Source organism: Pezoporus flaviventris, unplaced genomic scaffold, assembly GCF_033815535.1.
Source record: "Pezoporus flaviventris isolate CSIRO_AGI_PZ_B2104156 unplaced genomic scaffold, CSIRO_AGI_Pfla_v1 ptg000031l, whole genome shotgun sequence".
Taxonomy (NCBI): Eukaryota; Metazoa; Chordata; class Aves; order Psittaciformes; family Psittacidae; genus Pezoporus; species Pezoporus flaviventris.
Window position 1 is genome coordinate 52355302 of NW_026892579.1, and position 18889 is coordinate 52374190.

At 40.4% G+C, this 18889-nt stretch overlaps 1 protein-coding gene across 8 annotated transcripts in view; it reads right to left on the reverse strand.

The window, feature by feature from the left end:
• Positions 1 to 18889, reverse strand: part of PKHD1 (PKHD1 ciliary IPT domain containing fibrocystin/polyductin) — a 254520-nt gene that overhangs the window by 82068 nt on the left and 153563 nt on the right. For all 8 annotated transcript variants that reach the window (XR_009744646.1, XM_061461031.1, XM_061461032.1 and 5 more), the window contains exons 50-52: positions 13081 to 13146; positions 11256 to 11375; positions 3771 to 3908 (exon numbers count right to left, since the gene is read on the reverse strand). Coding sequence is in view for 7 of the 8 variants with exons in the window: in XM_061461031.1 (XP_061317015.1) it covers positions 3771 to 3908; positions 11256 to 11375; positions 13081 to 13146 (324 nt within the window). In the remaining variant the exon portion in view is untranslated. The remainder of the gene's footprint in view (positions 1 to 3770; positions 3909 to 11255; positions 11376 to 13080; positions 13147 to 18889) is intronic.

Here is an 18889-nt window from a genome sequence, read left to right on the forward strand (position 1 = left end):
AGCTGGAGACCAGGTGGGACACCTGAGGATGCCCAAAAATGATGCAAAATCCTTATACTCACACAACTGAACCATGTTTCCAGGGAGATTCATATCCTTACTTTTAGATTTCTTAATGCAGATGTTTCCATGTTTTCTGGCTGTCTGAGTTAACAGAGACCAGACAGAATAGCAGACTGTAATTTGCTGTAGATCCCTGTATTGGCAAGTCCCACTTACTGTAATGACTCCGCTGACTGCATTGACTAGATCTCTACCAAAATAGCCAGCTCATAAGCCAATGACCACATGTTACACCTAAATTTGGGTGCCTTAAACATATGAATCCCTTCCTTAAATGGTACAATCAATTTAAAAGAAAGCAAGTGGCTTGGAAAAGGTAAAAGTAGAGCAGACAGAGGCTGAGTGATTTACTGACAAGGATGCAGATGGTGCAATGAACTTTTCAAACCACTTTTTTTCTGATGATGGATGAAAAATTGATCTCAGTACATAAACAGTACTCCATCTTCATACAAGTTGAATAGCTGTGCAGGGGTGTCATGTGACTGCAAGAACAGACTCAGCTCAGAGCTAAAGAAGATGGGACTCACACAATAGGTGTACTTGAGAGGTTGGAAAAGATAGTCAACTCATGAAACTCACTTGTGCCCTAATTGTTGTTATAAGGCTGAGCATTAATCATCATTAACACACAGCCATTTTATGAAGTAAAGTGATTTATCCTTTGGGAAGCCAATATGGGGGTTCTTATTAGTACTGAGAAAAAGGGGACTGAATGTATTAAAGCTCTTACCACCAGCAAGATAAGAGACATCAGAAATGCCTGGGGTTTCATCTTCAGACAATCAAGCCATGAGCTAATAAAGACCTTAGGCGTCTTGCCTCAAATGAGTGACATGAATGACAAGCAGCCATCGCAAGATATGCAAAAGTAAAAAAATGTGAGAAATTGAGACTAAAAAGAGAAATTCTATCTAGATAATTACTGGATGAGTTCTATATAAAAAGCAAAAAAAGCCTGTCAGTAAAGACAAGTACAGTGGAGTTCAGGATGAATCCAACAGAACAATTTGTGTAAAACAAACTTCAGCGTACTCTGCAGACTTATCAGGAGCTGAGGACTCTGTCCAACAGCGGAACAGACACTTTTTTGTGCATATCATCTGCATTTTAATGCTGACTTATGGGTTAAAATTAATGGAACCATCCTTACTGAGAAGTAAAAAGAAACCTCTTGAGATGTTGAGCTCAAAATTTCTTTTCTTATTCTGACACAGGTGTGCTAGTGATACTTAACAAATCACTTAATCTTCCTGAGCCTCAGTCTCTCCCCTCTAAATTGGAAAAATAGCTAATTTTTTTTTTTACAGTATTGTAACACATGGAGGTAGAAATACATGGATTCTAAAATGCTATTGCAAATATTGCCATCAAAGAAGAGACTTTGAAATTTTAAGTGAAAAAGAGAAGGTCCTTATCTGGAAGCTAAGACTACTAGAGAAGAAGTGATCAGAAAGTCTGCCTGGGTCCAAAAACACTGAAGTGCTAGATGCACCTGGACAAATTACTGTGGGGATAGTCTCATACATTTCACTCCTGAGTTGTCCAAAGGCTCTGACAGAGTTGTTGTAACCCTCTTTAATCATCTCACGTCTTCCAGTGATTCTGTCAATGACAACTGACACTAGTTTGTGATCATACTTTAAAAAGGAAAGTGATGACAAACCCTGGGGGATCAAAGGTGTCCCAAGAATTCTGGCCTCCCAGCAGTCACTTTATTTTCTCATCTCAGTTTCCCTGCAAATTATTATTTTAATAAAAATCAATTAGGTTCTTGTTGATGTTTCATAAACTCAAATTTTACACCGATTTTCCCCCCATTGTTATGTATTTCTCATCATCACTCAGTTCCTATATACTTATAGTCTTCATTTAACTATCTAACTTTTTTCTTCAGGTAAGATACAAGTATTCTGAAGGGCACCAAAGTCCAAGTAAGATTTGTTTCTGAAACGTATTATTGTTCTCTAGCAGTTTAAGTGAACAAAATACTCAGGCTCTACGAGAAAGTTTTGGGACTTGGCCACTGAATTAGAAGCAACAGCATTTGACCAAAGATTACTATGCTGAAAACAAGGCGTGGAGAATTTAGGCAACAAGGAGGACCTAGGGATTTGGCTCACATGATGTCAACATCAGATCCTGCTCAGGCAATGCTGAGTGCTGATGTCCACATCTATTAAATCTGTTTACTAAACTGTCTCATTATCTATTTTGTGTCAGGATTTCTTTAGGGTGTGGTAGAATTGGACAGATGGGCTTCAAAACCTTCCTTCAGGCACGGAACAGTCAGAATTGGACAGATGGGCTCCAAGAAGTTACCTTTAGGCCTTGAACACATGGGAAGAGAAAGAGGAAGGGAAAAAAGGCATGTGCTCCTAGTTCTACAAGCAAGCATAGAAACCAGCATACGATAAGGGAAACTTGCAGGGTCTTTACTCGCCTATCATCTCACAGCTGAAACAAGAGCAAGAATAGTTCTCTAGAAGATGCTGGACTAGAATCCAGCAGCTGCAAATACCTGTTTAGCTTTTAATATCATTACTACTCACAGGTGTGCTGAAGGGGAATTTATGCAGCAAAGAAGTGCCTCAATGTTTTTTTAATAAGTGTTTTCTTATGCTTTTTCTTAAAAACAATATGAAACTATATTTAAACTACAAAAGAGTGTAAGAAAGAAATGGCTGACTCTTTTAAGTGTATATATATATATATATATTAACCTCCTAGATTAGGGCTTTTAAACCTCTTTTTTTCAAGGAAAAACACAAGACAGAAAAATAACTCTTTTGGCCAGTACTGTATTAACTAAACAGTCCCCTGAGATTAACAACAAACAAATATTGGAGCAGACTTCCTCAGGAGGTGATTACACAAACAAATTCTCTTTTTAAAGCTCATGAAACCAATCTCGAGAAAGGTCAAGCAGTGATCAACAATGTGATCCCAGTGTCCTAAGGATTCCTGTAAGTAAATATAATGCTTGGCTTTAGGAACCTTGGTATTTAAGGGGAATTATGTGAGTAATTACTTCTATGTGGAAAAACACTGATCCTGTCCTTTGCAAATAATGTGGAACAGCCCCAGTGACACTGGGGACTCTGAAACCACTATAAATATGGACAAGGCAGTATCTCCCTGAAGTCTTGGTGCTGATCCATATGGAGGGATGGGAGGAACAAATGTGCCGAATCCAGCTGTTCTAGTTTCATGCCACAGTGGGATTTCCAGGCACTCTGGGGGTTCCTCGTGACTCTGTTTATGTTGGCTTTGAATACTTCTGTGTCACCTAGAAAGTGTCTTACCAATGCCCACAGACACCAGACACTGCCTCAAACACTAAGGTAGATCCTGCCTTGAGGAATTTATGTCTCATAAAGCAACCCTACATGAAGTAAGGAGGACTTTTATATGTATCAGATACAATCTCAGTTGCAATGAAATCAGGATGATTGCCATTAGCTTCAGTGGGGTGAAGACAGCAGTATTTGTAATATGTTGCTATTAAATTAACAGGTAATTAACTCCAATGGATAATCACTGTGCTTAATATGGATTATGAGTGTCCACATTGTAGGTATCCAAATAGCTATAGGACATTAGATGGCCAACTTGTTTATAGTAACACTACACAGTCTTTCTTCTCACTTTTGCTGTCTATCAAGAACAGAAATAAACCCCAAGCATCCAGAAGACAGGCAACTCACCCACTTTCAGTGTTCCCCCAGCCACCACGATACAGGCTGCACTCAGGACATTGCTGGAGTTGCTGGGGAACTCAAGAGTCCCCAGGATGTAAAGGCCTCTCAGAGGAGGAAGAGCCATATCCACCAGGATGGTCCGGTCTGAGAAACAAAGCAAAAGGTTGTTTAGAACAATGACAGCCTGATAACACTACTTGCCATAAAGTGTGGCATTAAAGATGTAGAATGTTAGGTTTGCTTGAGTTTTGCTTTATTTAGATTGCTTTTGCTTAGAACTCCTGGAACAGGGTTTGTGTGCTTGTGCAGCACCCACAACCAGAGGTTCATCTGCAGCTGAAGTTCCATAGTGCAGCTGTGATCTGATAAATGAATAATAACATCATATTTACAATATCGTTGCATGCGTAGGCCTCATCAAATGTTGCTTAAACCTTTAAGCATGCATGTGAAAGACAGCATGTTAAGGTGGCATGGCAATCTTGCTAGGTGAATCTGCTCTATTTATGAAAGTAAATCTTGATCACCCATTGTAATGAACTAGGAGTAAGCTGTGCCCAGACAGCATTTTACCCTCATGGCACTGAAGAGAACGAGACTGATGAAAGAGAAAAAAATCCAACAGTATCAAATAGGTGCTCCATGGCACAAAGAGCCTGCAAGTCCCCACCTTGTTAAAAGCAGTGATCAGGGTGACAAGCTGAATAACCCAGGGTGATAACCTACCTCCAATGGCATCCTGTCACTGCTTGTCCTTCTCTCCAATTTGGCTTTACACTCTCAGGTCTTGAGCATAAAAGGTATAAAATCCCACCTTTTCCTCACCAACCAAGGACAAAGCTTTCCTCACATCAACACAAACTGCAGGAAACCATACTTTTTCAATTCTGTATTCATGAAACTACTCCGTCCCTACTAATAAATGATTAGTTAAAATGACCAGGGAAAGCTCCATTCTCTCAGATCCTTAAGGACAAAACAAAGAGTATATTTTTACATTACAGAGCAGTAGGGACTGATGTTGATTGAGACAATGACAGTGTCACTGCCACCTCCTAAAGCTCGCAAGTCCTGCGAACCTTTTAAACACCACTTAAGTTTTCCAAGTAGGACATGAGGAAGGATGTAAATGGTGTGTCCTTTAGAGGTAGGCCACTGAGCAGAGATGAATTCCACCCTGAGGGTCCACCTAATGTTCTTTGATGTCACTAGGAGCTTTTCAGTTGATTGCACTGGAAAGCAGCTCAAGCCCTTAAATTGTGGTTTCCACCTGCTTTCACTATTGACAAGAGTAACAATTTCCAAGTATAATTCATCTCTGAGTCAATGAATGTCCCTGGAAAAAGAAAAAACAAGGTATTTCTTTGACAAGGGGTTCAATGAAATGATTTCATTGTGACTTTCATAGAAGTACCTTGCAGAAAATAAGACTCTTTAATATAATGACAGCTGCCAAAGCCTACCCAGAGATTTGCTGTGATTTTCATTGATCTTATGGGCATTCCACCTGGAACTGGTCAAGGCCAGGTTGGATAGGGCTTTGAGGAACCTGGTCTAGTGGAAGGTGTACCTGCCTATGGCAGGGGCTCAGAACTAGATGAGCTTTAAGTTCCCTTCCAACCCAAACCATTCTATGATTCTATGAGTCATTGAGAGGCATAGATATTCAAAATAGGAGAGATTAAGGAACAGACACATTTTCCAGTGGATTTTGACAAAGTGATTATAATGGCCCACTTGGTGTGGAACACAGGAAAGGCCCTGAAGTGTCTTGGGAAGTGGACCAGCTCCTTCACAGTTTCACTTCTGCCTATAGCTGTTAGCAACTGCTTTGGATGAAGACACAAATGACCATAAAATAGGTAGCACATGGAAAGCCTTTTCCCCAAAACATGCAATTTGGGGTTGACTTAAACCTTCTAGCCCAAAGGTTGAAGAATTTTTCCAAGCCCTGTTTTCAGGAAACATAACCAAAATCTACATGAAGTACACTCAGAAGCGGACTACAAAAAGTGTGAGTAGGCTCTCTGTAATAATAGTATTGCCTAGGTTTTGGCCCTTTGGTTTTGCAGCCTTGAAGTTTCACAGCTTCAAGGGGGAAGAAACTTCTACAGGATGTGGGGTCCCAGCTCTGGTTGCAGATTTGTTTGCCTCTTCTACATACAAGTTCCTACTCTATCCCTTTTATTCAATCATCCCACCTCTTCCTCTCCCACTTTTGTTTTCTTCTTTCACTCTGGATATCAGCAAGGGAAACCCTGAAAGCCCAGGACCTCTGTTCTCAATGGTTACATTAAATACCACATGACCCCATCATTACTCTGAACACCTCATCTGAAAAGAAATTCCTTGAGTCCTGCGACTTAACATCTTTCAAGCATACAAAATTTTCATGGCATTCAGATGTAATAAGGCTCTACAAAACAAGTGCAGTATTTTTTTTTCCTCCTAAATATTATACTGTTAGCGCTTGATACATTTTTACAGGCGTGAAGAAACTCTTGTCTATAATCTTTTTACAGGACAGGTACAGTCCTATGCCCTGCAGAGCTGCAAAGTGAAGGCACAGTGTGTGAGGATATGAAACAGAGAAGAGAATAAGGGGGAAGATGTTGTTAAAATGATATCTCTCCAAGAGAAGGGGAATCTAGTTTGTGAAATCACAGCTCAAGAATGTGGCAAAAAGCTGCAGTTGACAAAGGCCATAAGTATATTCATCAAACACAGACTGAAACGTTTTTACAAGGAAAAGAAGTGCTCCTAGGCATACCATTTATATGTCAAGTTTCAGTCTAGAACAGATATTTTTGCTGAGTTACACATCTTTCTAAAGAAGGTTTCATAAGGAAAATGCTGACTGCTCTATAACTGTAGCATCATGTATGTGAGCCTTGAAACACAGGAATGAAAAATTCCCCCATTCAGAGGTATCTCTGCAAACCTGTATCTTCCTCAGTTTAAAAGAGTACCACTCTGGGGTGTGATTCTTAGGGTGTAAAGTCCTCTGAGGGTAAAATGTTGCTCCGTAGAAAGAGCGGAATGCTCACTTTGAGATAAAAAAACATCCTTCCACACTTGAGGAGAAAAGCAAACAGATTCAAAGGAGACTAACTTACACGGTCCTTACAGAATACACTCATTTATGTAGTAGAGGGAGATGACTACTAAGTGGTTAAAATCATAAACTTTAGGTCACTGAGCTCAAGGGATCTATCTTCAGAGAAAGAAAAATTGGAGTTGTTTTCCTCCCATGAAGACATTAATAAAATGGCAAGAAACCACTTTCAGCAAGCCATAGTCTGAGCCTGAAAACAGGGCTATGTTTCATTATATGTATACTTTTTTTTCAGACAAACGCTCACAGGTATGCCACAGTCTTAATGTTCAGATGTACAATACTGAGAAGTTGCTAATGACTCCAGCAATGACACAGAATGCCTTTGATCAACCGCATCGCTATAGAAAACACCATAGCATGACATTGAATGGAAATCAGGCACAACAGAAGAGCTATTATACAAGATACAGTACTCCAGCATTCATCTCTTCAAACAGAAAAAGTTCAAAGAAAATCAAAATCAGAAAATGAGTAACAGAGTGAATTCCACCACTGGGAGGAAAAAAAAAGGAAGAAAAAAAAGAAGAGAGAAATTGCCAGAGGCTACATGATATCATATCAATACCCTTCAAAACAGCATTCCATTGCCTGAAATTATAACACATTCTCCTTCCATGCAGAGCACGCTGCATCAGGAGTGTGTCACACTGAAAACCATAAACCAAAGCCCTGAAAATCTGAGGGCTTGAGAAGCTAATGCCACTGCTGGCCCACAGAACAGCATGACTAAACTTATTCAGATTGTTTTTCAAGGTGGTATGACTACTGAAGCCTGTGAGAGGTCCTTGTGGAATGGCTGTGGCTCTGGAGGATGAACCTCCAGAGGTAAAAGCACAAGTTTTTGCAGCCTGATATAAAGATTTCCAACTGGGGCTGGAAGAGACTTACATCTGCTCACTGAGGGGACTTGTAACACACCAACACTAAAAGTCACTTTAACATGAGGGACCCACCTTTGTTGCAAGTGGAATTGTACAAATCTTGTACAAAGAAGCCTATGAACTCCTGAAGTCTCACCAATGGTTTCAAAACAGGGCAAAAAAATGGAATAACTTAGTACACAACCCCATTTTTCAAGCCCTCCAAAATGCACTCTCTAGATGTCAAGCAGACACCAAGCAGTGACACAAAACCCTGTTTTTTTAATATGAATATTTTGCTAACAGAGATGTTTTCTAGATTTTCTCAAGTCCAGACAATAAGGCAGCCAATATGTGATGCAAATTTGCAAAATACTTTGTTAAATAAGCACAATGAAGTCTTCATTAGCTCAGTTTAGGCAGTGCCCTTGGTCTTCAGTGGAGTCTAGGTGTCTTGTTTGTTCAGAGACTTCAACAGTGTCAGGCCTAGAAAAAAGTCTTACCCTTCACTTCTTTGTACTAGAAATGAACATTAAACATTTATTATTTGGATTTTTATAACATTCTATATGTGTTCTTTAAGGTCTGAAAGGACTTAACTAGTAATGCACAGCATACCAGAAAGAGGTCCATAGATTGGCTTTCAACCTGAAAATCATGATGGCTGGCTCCCAGGGGAGAGTTGTAAGTAATTAAAGGATAGTGAAACATGGGACACAGCAGCATCTTGCCAGGAGTGAATGACAAAAACTTATTTGGGTGTGTACAGCAGCACAATTTGGGGTGCTTTGCAGAATGTTTGTTCTCATGAGAGCAAACTCTCACTTCTCTGTAGCCATATGGGGTCATTCTGAATTTAGCAGAATATGCACATCCAGTGGAAATGGGAAAGGAAACATCTATAAAATGCTACAATTAAAGATGGATTTAAAAAATGCTGATTTCATTTTAGATTTTGGGGGTTGACTTTCCTGTAGCTGAAAACTCATAAACACACTTGTGGCAGAGGAGCAAAGTATGACAAATGGACAGAAAATACATCTTGCCTAACTATATTTTAAGTGCCTTGATTTGAGCAACAAATCCAGTGTCGTTATCACACCAATGATAACTGACTCCAATTTAAGACCTTGCACTCTGTTGACTCCCACTGCCAATAGGTGTTTCAACACCTTCAAGCCAGCATAAATGAAGAAGGAAAGGAAAAAGAAAGTAGAGGGGCAATGATCAGAAAAGACAGGCATGCAACAGAGCAGTTCTCACAAAATAGATTTGGTGATAGACTGCTTATGTTCATGCTTATGTTCATATTCTTACGCTAAAATTGAAGGGGAATTCCAGAAATACACTGAAGAGATGAACAGTTTCTGCACCCAACTAAACACACATATCTACTCTGGTGATGGGAGTGAAGAGATTTTTATCAGTGATAGGAAAAAGACATTCACAGAGTACAGCTCTCTACCTGTCCTAGCAGGCAGTGCATTTTCACTTATCATTTGCCTCTTTTCTTTTCATCCATTAAGTATTTTGTTGTGGTTTTGCTCTTCAGTAAATATCCCCTGAAGAGTAGAGACAGGGGTCTCTTTGTACACTGTGGAGCACCTTGTTCTAAGCAGCTGAACATGGTATATTTCTTGTGAGGGTGATGAGGCCCTGGCACAGGTTGCCCAGAGAAGCTGTAGCTGCCCCATCCCTGACAGCGTCCAAGGCCATTGAATGGGGCTTTGAGAAACCTGGTCTGGGAATGTAGCCCTGTCAATGGCAGGGGGTTGGAACTAGATGAGTTTTAAGGTCCCTTCCAACTCAAACCATTCTATAATTCAGGACTGGGGAATCCCAGAGTCTCATTCTGCTACTCAGGTGCCAACTTGAGTTCTAGTTTTGGGCCAGCTTTATTGTTCTGGCTCCTCAATTCCTTATAGGCAGAGGACATTCCTGTCCATGCTAAAACACAGATTATGTTTAATGTTTAACCAGTAGGCACCAGCATGCTAGAGAGAATCCCTATACCATGCCCTGCAGCACAGTGCAGACGTTCCCCAGTTAGCTGACCAAACTAACACTGCTTTAAATTTGTGAGATGTTAGTTCTGACCCCAAAGGCTGTGAGGTCATGTTGCACAGTGCCAGGCCTGAGCTAATGAGTTTTGCTTCTCAGGAGAACTAATTAGTTCTGGTATACCAGCATGCTGATGCAGCGGTATTGTTTCCTGTCGTAGAACTAGATCACCTGGGCTGGGCTGTGAACAGCAATATGCAATGGTTCAGGCACAGTTTATTCATGTATGTAGTATGCCCTGGAACTCTGCATAATACCACCAGTGAAGAGCAACTCAGTTAACACTAGATAGCCACATTTGGTCAACTCAGTAACTCTTGCAGCTCTACTAAGTGTAATGGTGAGCAACAGGTTAAGATGCCTAAAGGTACGTGCTTATTGTTACTTCAGATCCTCATAGGACACAGGAAATACAGAAGATAAGCAAAATCCTGGAGGGACATTTCTGTGCCTTCTCTGGCCTCTGAATGTACTAACACTTAAGCACATTTATGAATTATATCTTGTGAGATGGTGGAACTGAAATTCTTAATTTAAGCTGAAATTATATGTATATATTACTTTTAATGACAGGACAGAGAAGCCCTACCCATGACTGAGACTCCATGCCTAAATGCCAACACAAAGCAGCAGAAATTTCCTTCCACAAAGCCTAAAACACGTGGAAAAGAAAGAGACAGCGAGCAGCATTATCCACATTTCCAGAAGCGGAGCTTTGGTAGGTAGAGAGGCTTCCTGGTTTCAAGCAAATTAGGCTGAGCCAGCACCATAATTATGTCTAGGAGGAACCCCATGTAGTCCAACTTCATGATCAGAGCAGGGTCAGCTATTACATAAAATGCTTAGCACAAGTTTTCTACTCATTGCAAGTTGCCTAATGTATTTTCTAGAATTCAGAAGGTTGTGCATGCAATAAGGTCATAAGCTGAGCTGGGATTTGAATCTGCATAGCTCAAGTCTGAGGTTGAAATACAGGTATAGGCTAAAGTGTCTAGGAGGCATCCGTGGCAAATGGCTTTGCGAGATTATCATTGATAGAGGGAATTGCAACAGGAAAATAAAACGGAAGGTACAACTGTGGAAATGTAAAATATGGCCCTTTCACTAAACATAGAGAGGTGGGTTAAGAGATGAGCTCTTTGTGAGCTGTGATTCTGGGTCTTGCAAATCCTGTGCTCCTGAAATAAAGTCCATGTATATCCTTAATCTTGAATATCAGTATGTGTGTATGTGTTTGTGTGTATATGAAAATGGAATGATTATTCTCCTCCAAAAATCACACTTCATACTGTAGACAGTATTTCAATGTGATGAGGAACAAATGTGGTGTCCTGCACACACTGGAATGGACACTAGTGCCAAGAAGCCCATGTTGCAAAACAAATGCATATCCTAATGTAGACAGGCCCCAGCACCCCTACTCAAATTAAACACCTTTCCTTCCTTCCTTACTAGGTAAGATGATGACATCTTCCCCAGGCCCTGGGATGCTATAGTTGGATCCACCCCAGCCTTTTTCCACATCGTTCCATGTCTCTGGTTGGGACCATTTCAAGACAGCATCAGAAGGAACTACAAAACAGGACATAAAAAAAAGAGAATTATCATTTTCAGTAGCTAGAAGAATTACCATTTCTTTGATAATCAAGCATCTGTGACATTAACATCCTCCTTTTGTCACTGATGAAGCAACACTAACTGCTTTTTATTATCTTCCATGCTTAAACGAATCTGCCTGATGAGAAAATAGGTCTCTCTCTCGATCATGTTTTCAGAGTTAAAGCACAGTGAGATAACTGAAAAAAAAAAGATTCAGATTCTTTGGGACCCATCAAAAGCAAAGCAAATCTTGAGGTTTTTCATACTTAGCTTATGTTATGCTTTGTGAATGTTTGACAAGCAACTGCTTAATTATTTTTATTTATGCTATCCAAAGCTCTGAGCACTTCAGGCACAAAATTAAGATGAGCAAATGAAAACAAAAACCAGTCACCTGCGCTTGGTGACTGACTTTTACGACCACCTGGCAAAACCAGATGGTCATAATGGTAACTGACCCTCCCAGAAAGTGCCAACTTTTCTCATACATTTTTTTTCCCTCCAGTGCTCTAGGAAGCAGATTCCCAGAGTATGGGAATTTCCATACTTTCCCAAAGTATGAAAGTCTTTAAAACATGGGTGCTCATCTCTTACAAGCAAGTTAGCCCTCAGAAAAGCAGGAGTTTTCCCATTGCAAGGGGTAATTAAAGACGTGCTGGAAAAGTAGCTTGACACATGGCAACTCCTGATCATTCTCCAAAGATTCATTTTTCAGCTCAATCCTAAAAGAAAATTCTGAGCCTTAGCATCAGAAAAATATTGGGAGAAATTTAGTTTCAAAAATGTAGGTGTTTAACTTACATTTGTATTTTAGACAGGTAATGAGCTGGTCTTCATAAATTAATTGCCTACGTTTGTTCTGCTACCGAGAGGAGGAAAAGCCTTCAAGGGGAAATCCTGTTCACTAAGTTTAGTAAGCTTGAAACTAACGCAGGCAGGGCCTCCCTCTGGAGGCCTCTACAAGCACTTACTTCTGTCCTACCACTAAAAGAAATTCTCACATTTCTTTTCTGGAGGAGGGCTTTGTTAGGTATTGAAAACACAGGAGCAAGCTCATGCTTAAGTGTTAGGGGCTAGACCCAGCTCAGTAACATTGTGGAGCAGAAAAACCCTCCATTGCCAGCACAGAAAAATACAGAGAGATAAAAAAACCAAGAGTAGCTTAAGGATGGGTCTGTCTTTTCATTATGTGTTTGTTCAGTGGAAACACTCTGCATAAAGGTACGTAAACCCTGTTGACACATGAATTATTATTGTTATTCATATGCAGCAAGGCAGGTATAAAACTAAGACCAAACATTGGAGGCCTCCCTTGTCTCTGGTGTATTTTTCTTCCTGATTAGACATGTAACTGTGCAGTAATGTCAGACTATTACACTAAGATCACTAGAGAGCACTAAAATACACAATAGTCTTACGTTCTCCACGACCTTTCTGATCTGCTATGGTATTTCTTAGCAAAAGTTTATAGTCTTTTATACTGTGGAATCACACATTTATCTTGAGCAATGGTAGATATTGTTCAATGAAATGCTTAAATGAATGACAAGAACCCCTGTTGGGTTGATAGATGTATGAAATACTGAAGTGAAAAATAACAATCTATTTCTGAAAAAGTAGTAAGAAAGAAATGGTGTGAGTACCAGACCAAGCCTTTCAGACATAGACTGTCACGCACCTGGGGTTGGTAAAGCCACTCTTTCCTTCTGTTTCAGCGTGACCTGAATTAAGTCAGCTCCTGTGACTGAACACAGAGAATTTTAGGGAGTTACGGCAAGGCCTTGCAAATAAACACACACACAAAAAATCATAGTAAATCAATTGCTACACATGATTTTCTGATGACATTTTACATTTCTAATAAGCACATTTTTTGAGAGCAACTATACATGGTTTCTAAGCATTTTTGTCTTTTTTGTACTTTGAGAAGGGATTAAGCCAACATATTTTAATTTACAGATATGGAGGGTCTCAAGACAACTCATTAGAAACAGCTAAAAGAAAACATTCAACAATCAGAAATTCTAGGCTGGAATGCAAATCTCATTTATCCCACTATAAATACACAGCGGTTCTACTAAAACAAACGCTATCACACCATTGAATGCATAATGTATTAACTGGCTCAAACAGCAAATTACAGCTTTTGTTTTCTAGTTTGGTTTTGATTTTTTTTTCCCTAAAAATATCTGGTATCTGAAAGAGATGCTTTAATTAGTCAGACTTGTAGACTGAAGACAGGGACCCTGTGTTTTCCATTGTGAAAAGAGGTCAGAAGTAATTATCACAGTTGTAACCTTTGTGCCAATATACTGTCAGCAGGAGAAAGGCCAGGATAATGCAAATCTAAGTAAGAGGAGCAGGACAAAAATGCTTCAGATCCAGCCAAAAGGCTAGCTCCTCTTCCTCTCCAGTGGCATATAAAGGCATTTCCTTTCAGTTACCCAACTGGAACAACAGTAGGTTAAAATAGAAACACTCTGACAAACACATAAATCTGACCACTTATGGTGATCCAAAAATGTAACTAGAATATGTTTCGGGTGTGTAGTAATAGTATAAATGAAGCCATTGTCAGAACTTTCCTGAGTTCCAGAACATGCCAGGAACTTTCCTACATGTGTATCAACCCACTGATGGGATTTCATGCCATATTGTAATTTACTTACTCATCTTTAAACAAGTCTCTGTACTTTTAAATTGTGAAAACCATCCTTCCCTACCTCCCTTTTTTTCTCCCACTGCAACTGAGCAAATTTAAAATAACTGAGGTTCATTAATTTTAAGTGTTCAATAAATTAGTATGAATAATCAAAAAACTTGATTCTTTCTGATAATTACTATTTGATGTCAGTTGAAAGCACTCGATTGAGTTAGCAGCATATGCTCCTATGCCAAATGAGGTTTCCGTAATTAAATAGAAACTGATTCCATGAGGTTTTTCTTATGTCTGATTAATTAGTAATCAGGTGTCTCAGCCCTGTTCTTCAGCGGCACCTTCTTTCCCAACGGTAGCTGTGGTCTGATACATATATCAGTCAAGCCAATATGCCCCAAATCATCTCATAGAGCTCAAACTGAACAGCATCATGTCTTTGAATGGCCACAAGGTGAACCTCTGAGGAGAAAGAATGACATGAAGATGCTATTTTAAAGTCTTTGACACAGAGTTTATGTGGTTTTCAGAAAACACTCCTGTATGTGTACTTTATGATAATAGTGGCCTTCCTTCTCACTTACGGTAGGGCAAAACAGGAGTCAAAGGTGTTACATTAGTCTAGAAAAAGTGAGAGAATGGAGCCCTGACACTGTCTTTTTTTCTAATAAATGTATTTTAACAGGTTTGTGGGTTTTTTTTTGCAGGCACTACAGTGCAATCATCTAATTAAGAATGTTTGTATTGTTCAGAGAAAAGCTGTTCTAATTAAATCCTGAATGGACATAAAAATTGATCAGTATGCTATATAGACCTCATAAAGGGGTTCAGTCCCCTTACAGAGTGAAGAAAGGAAACATTAGGACTTAGTACAGCCATGTCCAGAGTCAGGGCAAGGATAAAAGTTTCTCATATCTGAAGTGTCAAACAATTGCCAGAGCATGGCAATTCAAACCATTATAAGTCATTTATACTCTCCCACAAGTGCAGGAATTGGGGCCTGAATTCTCCATAGCCCCGCAACTTTCACAGTTATTTATTTCCATGAGTGTAAAGTGAAACAGTTTTGAATCAGTAGCATTTGGTTGCAATTTCCCAGAAATACTCCAAAAAGCTGATCAAAGCAGGAGCGATAGAGGCCTTGAGAATAATCAAGATTACTTCTGATTTTTTGTTTTGCTGTCGAGTATGTTATCATTGTTTCAGGACAGGAAGAGATACAGGCAATATAGACAAAGGATGTCATTAGTAAACATTGAATTAAGGTGACTCTTCACAAAACGTAGTTATAAGGCTCCAGGGTTTAGTTGTATAAAACCTTTTATAGGGCTCATCAATTTTCTGTCTTATTACAGCTCTTCCTGGATGTTTGGGCTGTGAATCATAAATATCCGTGTTCTTGACAATAGTCCGGATAACTTTCTTCTGGTTCAGGGCTCCTTGAGTGAACATGAAGGAGGAGCAACTTAATCTTTTATCAGCTTTGCAGTGACTGGGAATTTTGCCTGTGGATATTAGGAAGGGCTGAAACTAGGATAAATGGCTCCAATAGCCTGACTTACAAATAACAAGCAGCTCCATGCTATTTAACATCAATTGGGCTAACATACATCACAGGGAAATCAAAACTTTTAGACAACACAATCAACAACACAGTGAGATACACCTCTGGAAACTGGAGAACCTGGGGTAGGTTATTTTGTCATCCTCTAACAGGATCTGTTACAGGTGCTACCAAGAAATACTGTGTTATGGGGACACTGCAATGAGAAGAGATGTAAAAAGAAAAAGATTTGAGCTAATGGCCACAGATTCCTGCTTACAGCTGATTAATATTTGTAGGAGCAGAGGTGAAGGCATGAAATTCTTCCTGCAGAAATCACATAGTTGAAAGCCCATCGCTGACAGGATTATAAGGTTATTTAAAGAATCATAGAACGGTTAAGGTTGGAAAGGACCTTAAGATTATCAAGTTCTAAACCCCCTGCCATGGGCAAGGACACCTCACACTAAACCATGTCACCCAAGGCTCTGTCCAACCTGGCCTTGAACACTGCCAGCAATGGAGCATTCACAACCTCCCTGGGCAACCCATTCCAGTGCCTCACCACCCTCACAGTAAAGAATTTTTTCCTTATATCCAATCTAAACTTCCTGTTTAGGTTTTAACCCATTACCCCTTGTCCTGTCACTGCAGTCCCTAATGAAGAGTCCCTCCCAGCATCCTTATAAGCCCCCCTTCAGATACTGGAAGGCTGCTATGAGGTCTCCACACAGCCTTCTCTTCTCCAGGCTGAACAGCCCCAACTTTCTCAGCCTGTTTTCATACAGGAGGTGCTCCAGTCCCCTGATCATCCTCGTGGCCTCCTCTGGACTTGTTCCAACAGTTCCATGTCCTTTTTATGTTGAGGACACCAGAACTGCACACAATACTCCAAGTGAGGTCTCACGAGAGCAGAGTAGAGGGGCGGGATCACCTCCTTCAACCTGCTGGTCATGCTCCTTTTGATGCAGCCCAGGATACGGTTGGCTTTCTGGGCTGTGAGTGTGCACTGCTGGTGGCTCAAGTTCATTTTCTCATCAACCAGCACCCCCAAGTCCTTCTCTGCCGGGCTGCTCTGAATCTCTTCTCTGCCCAACCTGTAGCTGTGCCTGGGATTGCTCCCACCCAGGTGTAGGACCTTGCACTTGGCATGGTTAAACTTCATGAGGTTGGCATCAGCCCACCTCACAAGCGTGTCAAGGTCCCTCTGGATGGCATTCCTTCCCTCCAGCTTATCAACCGAACCACACAGCTTGATGTCATCAGCAAACTTGCTGAGGGTGCACTCAATCCCACTGTCCATGTCACCGACAAAGATGTTGAACAAGATCGGTCCCAACACCGATCCCTGAGGGACACCACTCATTACTGGTCTCTAGCTAGACATTGAGCCATTGACCACAACTCTTTGCATGCAGCCATCCAGCCATTTCTTTATCCACTGCGTGGTCCACCTATCAAATTTGTGTCTCCCATCATAGAAGGCCACCAAATTGGTCAGGCAGGATTTCCCCTTAGTGAAGCCATGCTGGCTGTCACCAAGCACCCTATTTCCTCACCTTATTTCTGTAACTGCTACATTCTCTGCTGTCTCTGCTGCTATGCCAGAAGGACAGGAGCACATCTGCCAGGAGAAGGCTGATTTTTCTCTTTATGACTGTTACAAAGGACACCTTTTTGCTAAGAACTGACATTTCATTTCATGGAGGCCACTGAGCAGCCCACATCTGGTCAACTGACTTTCTGAAATAACTGATACAGGATGAGGTTTAGCTAGCTGGAAGAAGAGACTCATGGCTGTACAACCAGTCCTCTGTATCAAATTAATTCCATTCTTTAGGTCTTCCTCCCAGGATTCTCCTTTTCCCCTTAGCAATAAGGCTGTAGAAAATATCTTTGTTTGTTTATTTTGCGTATGTTAATATTAGAAACAAACATTCTTAAGGACCCGTTTTTTCTGCTACACAAACCAACTACAGAAACCCACAGACTGTAATGGAAGTAAGATCATTCTTTAGGAATTTAGAAAAGACAATAAATGTAATTTTTTTTTTTTTAAGAACTATGGAAACTGTAAACTGGCTTTTGGCAGAGGAGTAATATGAGGTTGAGCCTCAGGCCCTCTTAACAGCTCACACATGAGCAGCCTGAGCAAAGTCAGCAGGATGACCCATCTCCATAAAAGTTTTGTCTGCTGAAAAATGTGTTTGGGATAAATAGAAAGTTTGATAATCCTTTCAGTGATGTTTTCAATAATGTTTGTGTCCAACACTTCAGTTTCAGAAAAAAAAAAAACACCAAGAGAAATCTGGAAATGAAGTTTAAACATTTCAAAAATGAACAAATGTCTCTCTGGTTTTTAGCCAACTCCACTATTGCCCAGAGACCTTAACCAAGAAGCAGTACCATGCTGTGGCACCATATGCTCATATTTGTAACAGACTTAAAAAGCTCATAATGTTATTATTGTAATTTACACTGGATATTTCTCCTAAAAACATCCCAGATGTCCCAGTGTGACTTCTTTTCCACCTCCCCTGTTTCAGTAAGTTGTTTTTTTTTTATTCAGGATGGTCACATCATGTTAGGACCACTCTCCTGAAACATGTTTGAGCCATGTTTCAGTGTTTCACAGAGCCACACAGCAATCTCAGGCCCCATCCAGTGACCTTTGAGGAACACTTCTCTCAAGACATAGGGTGCCCTAGAGAAAATCAGGATGATGCTATGAAGACTGAATAATGTCAAAGCAAAGTTGATGATGTAGAAATGACTGGCATGGGTTGCCTCAAGCTTCCTCATCTCCCCTTCACCCAGCATCCAGCAGGGACATGGAGTTATCTGTCCTTCAATGACAATTCCTTTAAAAAAGTCTGAAAAGATTATCTCAAAGGGTTGATTAATAGGGTTTCATGTATGTAGGTAGCTGTGAGTGCCTGAATTAACAGGATCATTGTGCAGGTAACCAACAAAGCAGAAACGTTCTCCATCACAATTATTTCTCTCCATTCAGCATCCCCAGCACTGTCCCATGCTGAAGCCTAATTTACAAAACTGCAAGCATGCAAAGCATCAGGGCAACTTAACTCCTTTAATCCCTTACATACGGTACATTTTCTAGCCTTTTGTGTTAGACAGACTTATTTTCCTCCCGCAAAGATAAACAAACATTTGCATGATGCTAGGCAATTCTGTATGGAAGGGGGCATGGAAAAAGCCTGAGCCTGACTCAAACTGCTGGCCAAGGTGGCTTCATTCAGCTGTCTGCCTCATTTGAATAACAGTATC